The sequence below is a fragment of the Streptopelia decaocto genome (genome assembly GCF_964273445.1).
Source record: "Streptopelia decaocto genome assembly, chromosome: 6".
NCBI lineage: Eukaryota > Metazoa > Chordata > Aves > Columbiformes > Columbidae > Streptopelia > Streptopelia decaocto.
In genome coordinates this window covers 5,215,010-5,227,875 of record NC_138660.1, presented here as the reverse complement: position 1 = coordinate 5,227,875, position 12,866 = coordinate 5,215,010, and the positions used below count along the sequence as shown (strand labels likewise).

The window sequence follows — 12,866 nt, the reverse complement described above, 5'->3', positions numbered from 1 at the left end:
AAGGAACCACTGTGTCTGGTCTCAGTCTGCCAATGTTAGACACGTTTGATCAAAGAAATGACACGTTCTCTTTGTTTTCCATCCTTATACTGTCTGTCCCCGACTGTCCTCTGCTCTGGTCTGACTCGTACTATTAAAATACTCATGCTCTGCTTTCATCTGTATTTTCCTACTTGTGTCTTGCTCAACGGTGTGAACAAATCTTTATGCAGCGTGCCTGTTCTGTTGATATCATTCTCCATGTCCTTCAGTCTGCAATTAAATGTTTTATCTTGTACATGCTGTTTAAATTCTGTCCTTCTGAGTATTTAGTGGAGTTTTTTCCCCTCGGGAGAATTCCTTCCTTGTGTAAGTATCCAACTTAATGGTGCAGTGGAACCACCTGCACAGAAGAGCTCTTTCATTCTCCTCTGCAGTTATTACATTGGGTTTGAAGGTGTTTTTCAGGAACGGTGTAGGCAGTAGGTACAGTCTGGACGGCAGCATCTCCTGTCACAAGGTGATGAAGAGCTGAGCTGGGTTCACTGGCAACCCACAGGACAGGACACTCTTGTGTTAATGTTTCTCTGCCTTGGTAACGTGATCTGGAGACCTGAGTTGTGACTGATCATCACCTTAGATGTTTCCAGCTCATGGGAGCTGCAACACCACCAGGAGGAAGATCAACCCCATGTTCCCATGGGAGGATGGACCCTCCTGAGAGCCTGGAAATGCCTCGTGCTGGCCAGGACCCATCTCTGAGCAGGCCCTGCAGGGCTGGGCAGCGTGGGGAGCACCTTCCTCGCAGGGGCTTTAAACAACAACCTTAGCCAAAGTATTTGAAACTGTGCTGAACTGATTTGGCTTGTGGTGGTCTGTGTGTAAAACTCAGGGCTCTCTCATGCACGATGCATGAAGTGCCACATTATGGAGGTGTCCTGGTTTGTTGGTTTTTTTAGGTATAAAAGGTAGCTTTTAAATTCAGTTAAGTGGTTTTAGGGCATCGCTGAATTGATTAGCTGCTACAGACAAAAACTGTATGCAATTCACATGGAAGACTTGGTCCCAGCATTTAATTTACTAATAGATAAAGTCTCCTCTTAATTCTGAAACTACTGAAAGAATTGCTGTTGGCACATGGAAAACTCTGGAAAGTATTCTGCTTAGGAAGGGTTCCCTTCCTAGTATGTTTTTCTGCTTCTCATCTTCATTTGTCCTTCATTGCATTTAGTGAACACAAGAGTTTTGTTTTGTACGTTACCTTGAGCCAGTCCCAAATTGGTTTGTAAAACCATAGTTGTCTGCATCACATTCAGTTGATGCCAGAGACAAAATGGCCAAAAGTCAGGGCAGTTGAGACCTGATTAAACAGTGCTTTAAAAGTCACTGCAAAGCAAGGGGGAGTTATTCTGATTTTAGACTCATTGATGTCCTACTTAAGAAAAAATAAAATAACAAAAATTATTATGCTTTAGTTTTGTGACATGCTTTGAATATTTGTTGGTTCTCTCAGGATCACTGAAAGCATCACTTTGCAACATCACTGTTCCTATTAGTAATTTCTCAGGTAATTCCAGAAATCCACACTTTCAGGATGGGAAGAGTTAATGTTCGAAGATGTTTTTATTTCTATTTTTGTTTCCCTTCCCCTGTGCTCTCAGCCTGTTTCTCACTTTGGAATAGCTGGGGCAAATCTCGGTTCTGCTGACACCGAGGATTCGGTCCATCTTGCCACTCCCGAGTTTGTGCAGTCAAATGAGAAAAGTCACAGCTTTTATTGTCTTTACATCAGCCCAGCTCCTGAAGCAAAGAAGGTAAATGGGATCTATTAAGGCTAAAGAGTTGAAAGGTTGAAAGGAAGCAATGGTTTTAATTGTGATTTAAGAATCAAAGCAGAAGCCCAGACCCACCCAGCGCTTTTGCTGGTTCCAGTCGGACACAGCACTTGGAGCGGCCGCTCAGAAGAGTCAGGGGCATGACCGCAGCTGCCTCGCCGGGTGCTACAAACCCACAAAACAGTGAGTAAGCAGAGTTCAGATATCTCAAAACCTCGGCCAGGCTGCTCCTGCTGGTCTCTCTGTGGCCGGTGGCTGAAGGGGGCTGTTTCTGAGGACATCTACAGACAATGCCTGGTAGTATGTAGGATTTGGTGGATTGTTACCCTTTAGCGATGCTTATTGTTTGTTTGGGCAGACAGGTTTTCCCCTTTTGAAGTTGTTGCAACATTTGCTAAAGTCATGTTTACGCTTGGATGGAGAAGCTGCTGCTCCGTGCCCCGGGGACTTGTCCTGCTCTCTTGAGATACAGAATCCTGGCTCCTTTTGCCAGAGTCTTTTCGTAAGGTTATGTCAAAGAGGAGACCTTTTGAGAAGGGAAAAGCTATCGAATGCTTTAAGAAGGTGTAATTAGTTGCAATTTGGTTGGCTAAAGGACCATCATGTGATAATTTGAAAAATTTGGTTTCCTGGTAAACAAGTTAATGGATTTATGCTCGGTTGCACTGCACTTTCAAAAAGCAAAATGGCTCTAGGGCACGCAAGTAAAATTTAAGCTCTTTCCTTGTTGTTTTAAAATAAGTAAAAGAAAACATGCTGTCAGATTTTCTGAAAAACAGCTTGGCTCCCTGCTGTGGATAAGTAACCTCAGCTTAGAATTAAAGCCACCCACCTTTGTCTTCAGGATCGGGAGCTGACAAATGACTCGCTTTCCCTGTGGTTCCACTTTTATTTTTATATTAGACCCTTCTCCGCTTCTCCATCTTGCTCTTTTTCTGCTTCCTCACTTGCTGTTTTCTCCCACTCAGTTGTTCTCTTTTCTCTCCCTCTTTTCTCCTCTCTCTATCCAAGAGGGACACTCCTGTCACACTTGTGGACTCAGGTCCTTCATATAAAGGCACGTGTTAAAGATCTGGGACGGCCTCTCGCTAATTCCAGCAGCTTCCCCAAGTCTCAGTGACGTTTTCTGCCTCAGTGCAACTTATATTTGTTTCGTGTCCACTGCTATTACTGTCTGCAGCCCCTCTGGCAATCCCCTCTGTAACTGAGGCCCTTTGTTGTAGACGTCTCCTTGCCCGTTTGCTCATGATAACACGAGAACCTCAGCCTTGATGAAGACACAAGCTCTACTGTAGCACTGCTAATAGCAGCGAAACGTGCATGCAGGTTAAAGGCCTCATTTGTCTCTCTTTATGCAAGTTTTTCATACTTTTGCAAGGCATTAAATCTTGCTTTGCAGATAAGAACAGCAGCGTGGCACCCCCAGGGCAGGGGAGAGGGGAAAAGCTGTAATTATTTGCTGCAAGAGTTGGGTCTGGCCAGGGAACAGCCACCTACCTTGTATTACCGGCAGCAGGGGGGTAGCTGGCTGGTTTTTGGCCAGAGCAAACACTTCGCAATCGGCTTTGAACTCTTCTGTATCTTCCTAAATGATGGGTGAAGGCAATGTGAAAAATAGTAGTTAATATAAAAAAACCTTCGTATTAGATTTTAACTTGACTTAACGCTCTTGCTAGTGTTTGTCTTCTCTCCTGAGAATGATAATGCTTGAAGGTGAGGTGGAAATAAAGGCAAGTGTGTATGCGTGCTAGAGAATTACCTTCTGCTGGTTTATCCTTGAAGAGTTGCATTTTTAAGTTGCACGGTCCTAAAATGCGAGTTTGCTTGAGGTATGAAGTGAACTTGCTTGCTCTGTCTCTCTGCATTTGTGCTGGGACTGACGAGGGCTGACGAAGACGGAGGAGAGGGCTTTGCTGCCAGTGTGTTCCAATACATTCAACTCAGCTTTCTAATTCCTGGGGCAAATACTTGATGTGACTTGCTGGGCTGGCAGTTTTTATGGAGCATTTACAGACCAAAAGGGCCTTTTCCATCTCCTCCAGCTCTTTCTTGCTAATCCTTTTTTGTTTATAGTTTTCCTCAATAAAGACGGAAGAAAAGTTCTTTGAACTGTATTGTCGTAGGGAATGAGATCATCAGTGAAAAAAAAAATACTAAAAAAAGGAACAGCTTGTTCTTTGTTCTTCTGCAAGGTGCTGCCGCTCTCCTTTGATTTTATCATTGTATCAGTGTTATACACGCAGGGTTTTGGAGTGGGTTCCAATAAAGCAGATTCTCAGATGGAGGAGCTGAACCTTCCGCAGAGCTGCTGTGCGCCCAATGCAGCATCGTGCTGGGGACACCTGCCACTCGTGGCTCTGTCGCTTGGGAAGCTTCAAGAGAGGATCCAGGCTTCTAGAAGGCTGGAGGAAGCACAGGTCCAGTATATTCTGCCATTTTAGCAGCCTGCATGATGGTAGACAAGAAGGGAACTTGTCTTCTCTGTTTGCAGTGCCACAAGGGCATCAGCAACTGTGTTGTCTGCAGTGAGGTGGCAACAAATCCTGTCCCTCTTGCACAGAGCGTTGGCCCAAGGGGAATGCTGGTGGCTGAGTGCCCAGCCCTTCCCTATTTCTACTTACAGACCTTGGGAGAAGAGCTTCTCTTTGTAAAGAACCTCATTATTGGGTTTTGCAATGCCACAGTGCAATTTCAAATCATACTCCCGTCTCCCATCCATCTCTGTTGCCGTGTCTCTGTATGTGCACAGAGGGGTTAGTAGGGTACAGCTGGTTAATAAGAAATGTGTTGCTTGATTTTAAAGTGCATTCCCTGTTGCTGAACATCTCCTGTATTGCAGCTTTTTCGTGGTGGAGTTTGAATGGGATGACAATTTTGCACCCACTTGCAGATGAAATGGTTTCAAATCCCAGAGGTCCTGAGTGAAAGAAGCCATCCAAGTGCCTTCAGCGTTTTTTGTCACAATAAGATACTTCCTTCAGCTCTTGCTTTGATTTCAGCATATGAAGTGTCTCGTTTAATCTCCTGTACATTCTTATGTAAATTCAGATTTTTTTAAAAATATGTCCCTAAACGGATAGCGTATATGTAGCTTTAGGGGTTGTTGTGCAGCTTTAGCTTCACTGTAGGAGGATTTTACGTTTGGGGTGAAGCAAGTCTGTGGTTTGTAAAGTACTTGTTTCTGTAAGAAATGTAGGTTATAAAGTGTATCATGATGGAGAGCTACATGCCAAGACTTGAAGCTTCTGTTTGCTGGAAAAGTAGATTTCTTCATCAAAATGAAGGTGGAGTAAACCATGTGCAGCAGTCTATGGTGTGTGGTCCATGTGGTGTCCACCCTTTCCCCTTTTTCTCTGCTCTCTGACAAGACTTTTTCAATAAATGAGTGCTGGTTTAACTGTCTTTTCTTTCATTCAGGCCACAATTTCTTTTTTCCTTGGGAAATAACACAGGAGTTACAATGTGAAATTTTCCTTTTGTGACTTTGTTATAAAAACTAATGAGACTAGAAAAACTGCAGACCTGGAAGAGAATCCTGGTGAATAGTATCTATCTATCCACAAATCTCTTCCGTTTTAATCAGCAAATGAATCAGGAGAGAGCAGTAGGCAGGTATTTCTGTGCAGGCTTAGGCTGGTGTTTTGTCTAATACATTCAAACGCAGAGATTTGAGAGAAGTCAGATTGGTTGATCGTTACGCTATATCTTCAAGTTCTCTTGGTCTGAATGTTTTGGGGGTGATGGAGATAGAGTGATTCATACTTGAGCAAGACAAACCCAAGAGCTGCCAGTTTGCATTATGTCAATGTATGTAAGAAAATATTTAGATAGAATTTCCATTAAAAGTTCAAAAGCAGGGGGCTCATGCTGACCCCAGCTTTTAGAAGCTCTGGTGGGAAACCTGAATGAAATTTAACTCCGCTCAATGTGTTTTCGTTGGCTGACTCCATGTTTTATTATCTCATGCAATGAGATCTTTCTTGGTTTGTCGATTTTCTACCGAGGACGAAAAGTTCATATATGTAACAGTGCACATATTGAATTAAAGTACCATTAAAGACATGATGTAATGACCCTCTCTCCTTTTCCTTTCGTCAATATTTGCCTGCAGGGTCAATACATTACAATATTGACTTCAAAGTATTCAATATTTTTTTACCTTTTGAGTGTGTTGGCTTCGAGTGCATGTAATATTAGACCTGTTGGTTGAACTGTTGGTCTAAGACTTACTGTCTAAGTAGTTTCAGGCTTGGATGCCTAATCCATGTAGAGCGGCTTTCCAGGCATGTGATAATATCACAACACAGCTGTAGGCAGCTTTCTGAGGTGAACCATTTAATCTGCAGCCGTTTCTCCCAGCTTCCTAACGAGTGGTGGAATTTGTCCCTTGGTGTGTGATGGGATTATTGCCCTCTCCCCCTGCTGCTGTCGTATTTACTCTCTGCAGGACCCTCCAGCGACTGTAGGTTATGTGGACGAATCTAAACCCCAGCACCCCCACTTTCCATGTGCTTTTCTGTCACCTTTACATCTGTGCTCAGTCAAGTGCAGCTCAGAATGCGGGATAATACTTTACGTACTCAAAGTGCCGTGCAAGCGTGGCTTAGTAAAGCTAAGTTTAAATTGTTCCGCATTCAAACGCTTGCACAGGGCGGGTTGGTGCTCACTTGTCTGAACTCCCAGCTGGGACACAGGGGGCTGGGTAGTTCTAATAGGAACTCGAACCTTCTCATGTCTCCTCTTCACCTGTCTACGTTTCCATTCCCACTCTGCTGAGATCCAGCACCGATACCCATCCCATGGGCACAGATGTGCTGCATAACAATGGCAGCTATGAACCATTTATCCGTCAAAAAAGTGGCACTCTAGAGAAATGCTTTGATAATATTCTCTGCAAGGTGTATAAACAAACAGGATTGTCACCCGCGTGGTATCTTATTACATTGTCTTTTTAAAAAAATTAAAGAAAAAATATTTATAGATACCAAGAAGTTAGTGAATTCCTCTACAGAACCAAATGTTATAATTAGGAACCCGCTGCACTTAGAACTATTCTACAAATAAGCACCTCAAATCTAGTCTAGTCCTTCCAGAGAAAACAAAGGTCAATAGGCTGCTTTGAGGATTAGCAAACCAGAATTTCTTGGACCAAGGTACTAATTACTTCCAAAGCTGAGGGCGATTACTACTTCCAAATCCAAATGATTGCTAAAACCTCATGATAAACCTCAGTAGTACTCCTCTCTAGCCTAACTTTTGAATTAAGATATATCTAGACTGGGCTCTAATTAAAGGATAAATGGCCTGATCTGAAGGGAAGGCAGAATAACAGTGGGAATATTCTGTTTGTGGAAAGCTGCACTTCTGGTCCAAAGTCATTGAAGAGTTCGCGGGTCACCAGCAGCAATTTGGGCTCAACCAGGGTGGAGTGGAAACAAGTGCAGCTCTGAGAACCCAAAGGTGTGTGTGACCTGATGCTCCACACCTGGGAACCCGTGTCCTGCATTGTCTGTCTGCTTCTAAGGTGGGATCCCATATTTCTTGCTTACTGTTGTCTGACAGCAAAGGGATGAGGACTGGGCTCACTATTACAAGCTCCTGGTTGGAAAGACTTCTCCACATGGTTTTTAAGGGCTTTCACATGCCCACCGCTGTGCTGAGGGTTCACCCGTGTGTGTATTGACTCGGATGTTGTACCAACAGTGAGTTTGCTAGTGTGCTGAGAGACCACAGTTTTTGTATCAGATGGAAGAGGGGAAAGAAGAATCATTTTTGTAGAGGTCTAAGCATAAGGTAAAAGGCTATGGTAGTAGTGGGAGAGGGGTCAGAGTTAAACGTGTCAGCGTTTCATTTCTACCTGCAGCTTACTGGCTTCTCGTGCAATTTCAGGCAACTTCGAAGTGGGTGTTCACATCGCGGATGTCAGCTACTTTGTACTGGAAGAAACAGCACTGGATAAAGTAGCGAGTGAAAGAGCAACCAGTGTGTATCTAGTGCAGAAGGTAAGGGCGACTTTTCCTTTTTTCGTCTGATAACTGTGTCTTCCGTTTACCACTAATTCATTTTAAAAGTTTGTTTTCAGATGCCTGCAATAAAAATCCAGCTGTTATTGCAGCAAACCTATAGAAATGAGTAAAGTAATGCAAACACAAGAGCTGCTGGCTACCTTGCAGCTTATGGAGAGAGCACGGGGAGATGCAGCAATTCCTGACCCTGTGCCTGTGGGCCCAGACCCGGCTGTGCCAGGACTTGCCAGCTCAGGAGCAGCTCCATGTGAATGGGGCTCTGCTAATCTGGAGTTAGTTCAGGGCCCAGAGCTCCATAGATAGAGATAAACATGACAGATGTGAGCTGGCTCGTTTGCTCCACTGTTGAGAGCTTGAAATTCATACATCTGGTGGTGGAGGTGGAGAGGTTTGTCTTTATCTTCGGTGCAATGGTACTAGCTAATCCCTTCCAGAAGTGGGTGCATAGCAGAGTAGGGTGTAAAGCACCCCGTGTGATCTCACATCTTGAGGTACAACAGTATTTCACAGATTTTTATCTGGGTATCCCAAATGCTGGAGAAATTATAGAATCATAGAACAGAATCATAGAATCATTTCAGTTGGAAGAGAGCCTCAGGATCGTCGAGTCCAACCATAACCTAACCTAACTCTGGCACTAGCCCATGTCACTAAGAACCTCATCTAAACGCCTTTTAAACACCTCCAGGGATGGTGACTTATGTCATCATGTAGTGAAAAGACATTTGAAATTGTTCAAATGTTAGTGTAATGGAATCAAACATTCAAGTCAAGTTTAAAGTTGACTTCCACACTTTAAAAGTGAACAGGTTCAATTTTAATGTTAATGGAAAGGAAGCATCCAGGTTTTTTCTGTGCCTGTGTCATTTTCAGTTGAATGTGCAGGAACGTTTCCTAGCCCATCAGATCCTGCTGGTGCTGAGCGTGCGGGGAAGCTTGGCTGTCAGTGTCCTGCGTTGGCCTGAGGCATCAGCCGCATGAAGAGGAGTGCTGAGGCAGTCTCATCGGAGCAGGTTACTTTGCCTCTCCCCACACTCTCATTCAGTCAGGCTGGAGTCCATGTCTCTGCAGCCCTTTCCCAGATGACAGCACGTGTTTTGTATAATAAATAAACATATCCTAGTCACTACTTAGGATTAAGGAGGATTCTTCCCCTCCCTTCCTGGGTGCTCACAGAGTTGCTATCTGAGGAGGGTCTTGTAATGATGCTTGTTCCATATGATAAAATGATTTATTTTTATGCTATTGAAATTGGATTAGTGGTTTGATGTCACGCTGTTAACTTTTAGTAGCTGTTCCATAACTTTTCTTGGGTAGAAACAGCAAGTCGTAGCTTCAGGGGGGTCTTCTGGTGGATTTTAGGTCTCTGTGGGTATGGGTTGCTTGGAGTAACGATGATAGTGATGCAGAAGTGCCCCAGTTGGGTCAGTGGCCACCAGCCCAGCAGCTCACAGGTACAAGGACTGGCCGTGCTGGAAGACACCAGGTACCAGTGTCTTACTGTTCTCCAGGGGTGGGAAGCAATGGGAACAGCAGTTCTGGCACCAGAGCCTTCCCAGTCCCGCAGCCTCCCCAGGGATAAGCCCTCATCTTCTGCAATGCTCTACTCCCCCTCTGACGCACAGCTCAGCGGCCATAGCTCGGGGGGTGTCACTGCGGGACAGCAAAGCTGGAGTCCAGCAAGTATTTCCAAGTTAGAATACTGTGGTTTGAAAGCATGTGACTATTTTTTTATTTAAAGGGCAAAGGAAGAATTTCATATAGAAAGGAAACATTTCATGAGAAGGGGGTTGAATTCAAAAAGCTTGTTGAATTTTCTTTCAAAGTACTTTTTCCCACCAACACTACCAGTGAGTCGTGTACGATGCAAACATATCTATTGCCCATAATCTTCAATTGCTCTTCAACTACCTTTGCCCAGCAGTCAGGATTAGTGTTTTACCCACACTTCTGCCCTGCAGAACATATAATTTAAGAGTGCAAAGTAGGTTAGATGATGAAATGGTCAATGTTTTAATTACAAGAGATGAAAAGGAGATAGGGAATGGGCAAAGGAAAGCAGCCAGGCTGTCTGATACAAGATGGTAGACTGACTCTTGTAGAAAATATGCTTCCCTTTGATGGAACTGTTTCCTAAGACAGCTGTGATTCTGCTAGAGGTTAGCACCATACTAATCCTCCCAAAGAAGTTAAATAAAGCCACATATTTAATTTTCCCAAACCATGTTTCCAGAAGGGGAGTTATTGTATAATTGCTAGCAGTCTACTTAATAAAAGTCAAAAGTTTTTTGAAATAGGAGTGTATCAGGTTTTTAGAAGCAAGAAAACATAAACAGTTTCCTCTTTTTTGGCACATCTTATAGTGTTATTTTAGGTGTGAAGCAGCTCGAGTGAGAGGTCAGCCATAAATCCCTGAAATATTTTACCGGTCCTATTTTATACTGGAGATCAAAGATCGGAACTGTAAGCCAATCTTCACATTGAGTCCAAGGACTTCGAGACATTCACTTTTGACACCAGCAGGTTGTCAGGGTGTTGATGTTTTGATAATCTCAGGCTGAGTAACAAAGAGTTGCTCGACATGTGAATTCATGGAAGTGTTGATACAAGCCTTGAGCAGAAATCTTGGCTCACAAACAAATTGCCTATTTCCTTTGAGTATCTTTTAGTGTGTAAGCAAGAGGTTTGCTGAGCCCACCCCATTGTTGGACCTCGGTGTCCTCCTCCCAGCTCTGGGGAGAGCAGCTGATGGAAACTCTCGGTTAATACCGTCCCTCCCCATCGCACCGGTGGTGGGAGAAGGGGTCACCCGGCACTCAGCTGAACCGGTAGCCAAAGCAGGGCGCCGGCAGAATGGGGGTGTGAAAATAAGGGGCTTTCCTAACCGGAGTTTGTTCCCATTTCCCTTTTCTTTGACTGATTTTTGCTATCCGTTCCTTCCTTGGAAACTGGCTCCAGCGAGTCCATTGGTGAGAGCCACCCTGGCAAACCCACTCTGAACCTGCAGCAGATGGCTCTGGTTTTAAGGGCGATGGGGAGTTTTATCATCCCAATATGTGTGTGTTCCCTCCCACTGCCCGGCTCCCTAGGAATGAGTCTGAGGCTGGAAACTTGATTTGGTTTCTGGAAGGACTTTATCAGCCAAAGAGGCAAAACAAAACCAAGCCAAGGGCTCTTACAAGCAGGAGGTGAGATCTTCCCATGTCCGAAGAGATTCCAGCATGCAGAGGAGCCAACTGCTAAGCGATGTGACTGGCCGTGGTTACAGGCCCACGTGTTCTATAACCCCAGGACAATGATGTGTAGGAAGACATGAGGAAGAAATTTTTTTACAATGAGGGTAGTAAAACACTGCAACAGGTTGCCCAGAGAAGTGATGGATGCCCCATCCCTGGAGACATCCCAGGCCAGGCTGGACGGGGCTCTGAGCAACCTGAGCTGGTGAAGATGTCCCTGCTCATGGCAGGGGGGGCACTGGGGGAGCTTTGAAGGTCCTTTCCAACCCAAACTGTTCTGTTATTCTATGAAACATTGTTCTGTGATTCTATGAGCATTGTGGGTATCAGCCTTTCACTCAAAGAAGTGCCCTTTTCGGGATCTCTTGGGCCCTGCTGGGCTTGTGGGGAGAGGTGATGTCTTTTATTAGTCTGACTGATAGAGAGGGATGAAAGCCAGACAAGCTCTCACCACCCAAGCCTTTCTTCAGCCGCGGTTTCTATGATACATTCATTAGAAAAGGTTTCCATTGTGAAAGCTTTTTCCCTAGCCGTGCTGCATCTCTCCAACCGCATTTCTAGAGCCAACTGAGTTTATACACACCCCTGTTCCAGTGTTACGATCCCAGTATAAGCCCAGGTGACTCCATTTCCACCTGCAGTAAAATCAAGCTGAATGATGTGATCCCCAACATAGTCACACCCGTCGCAGCTTGCTGGGGAGAGCAAACTGGAGGTGATCTCCTCGGCAGGGCTTCGTTAGCTGGATTTCTGCGTGCCCTGGCACTCCAGGGCACCTGGCAGACGCTGCTGTCTCGTGGCAGATGGTCACAGGAAGGGCAAAGCATTTAAAAGATGCCGGGCAACCTCGGGATTGTTTGAGGGGATGCTATGCAACCCTGATATTTTGCAAATCTGGGCATTGAAGATGTGCTTAGGGAAATCTCCTCTTATCCTCGGTCTCCTTGAGAAAGAGGTGGAGGTAATCCTATTGCAGAAGTTCCTTCTGGGCACCCCCTGGGATAACTCCTGAAACATCTTGCTCTCCAAGTGTGACACAATGGTGACATCTTTTTATGTTAAGTGCCGGGCTCGAAACTACTAAGAATCCTTTCAGCCTGTGACTGTGTTATGTTAAGGAAAAAGGGAATTCATGCTTAAACTTCTGTCCTCTGTGACAGTTGATTCTCTGTGTAGAGTGTGAAGAGGAATCGTGATGTTAAAGCAGGAGGAGGCAGTTATCCAAGACTGTCATGATGTTGAAAACAGGTTTCTTTTGCTTCGGGAAGGTAGATAAAGCCAAAATACCTTCAATGCAAGGTCACATTGTCTTGTGTTATGTGTGTATTTGCTGAGCCCAGGAAAAGGTTGATTGAATTCCTGCCCTCCTGTGAGTCTTCTTCCTCCATGGGTTGTGTTAAGTTACTTTGCCTAAAGTTTCTCTCCTGTAAAACAAGAGTAATGTGGGTTGATGCTTCTCTATTTAACAGTAAGTTTGTTACAGCTAATTGCTTGGTGAATGTTTAGTGCCGTAATTATGATCTGAGTTAAAGCTTTGCTTGTGTTTCACATCATTGAAAGCCCTTCCATAGAATTATAGCCTCTTGAATCCGATATTAATCCTGCTCAAGTACACTTAAAACAAGCATCCTGTTGTTTCATTCGGGCTGTTCTTCCCGGATGGGCTTTCATGTTTCATGTAGGCATTTTTCTAGCAGACTGTTATTGCTTCAGGAGATGCGAAGGGAAAGAGGATGCGCTAAGGCACAAAAATATTCAATAAGTACAGACCATTATCAGATAATCAATCA

The 12,866-nt window shown here is 44.4% G+C and overlaps 1 protein-coding gene across 3 annotated transcripts in view; it reads left to right on the top strand.

Moving 5' to 3' along the window:
• Positions 1-12,866, top strand: part of DIS3L2 (DIS3 like 3'-5' exoribonuclease 2) — a 190,738-nt gene that overhangs the window by 105,072 nt on the left and 72,800 nt on the right. For all 3 annotated transcript variants that reach the window (XM_082056350.1, XM_082056352.1, XM_082056351.1), the window contains one exon: positions 7,704-7,816. In XM_082056350.1, coding sequence (XP_081912476.1) covers positions 7,704-7,816 — 113 coding nt within the window. The remainder of the gene's footprint in view (positions 1-7,703; positions 7,817-12,866) is intronic.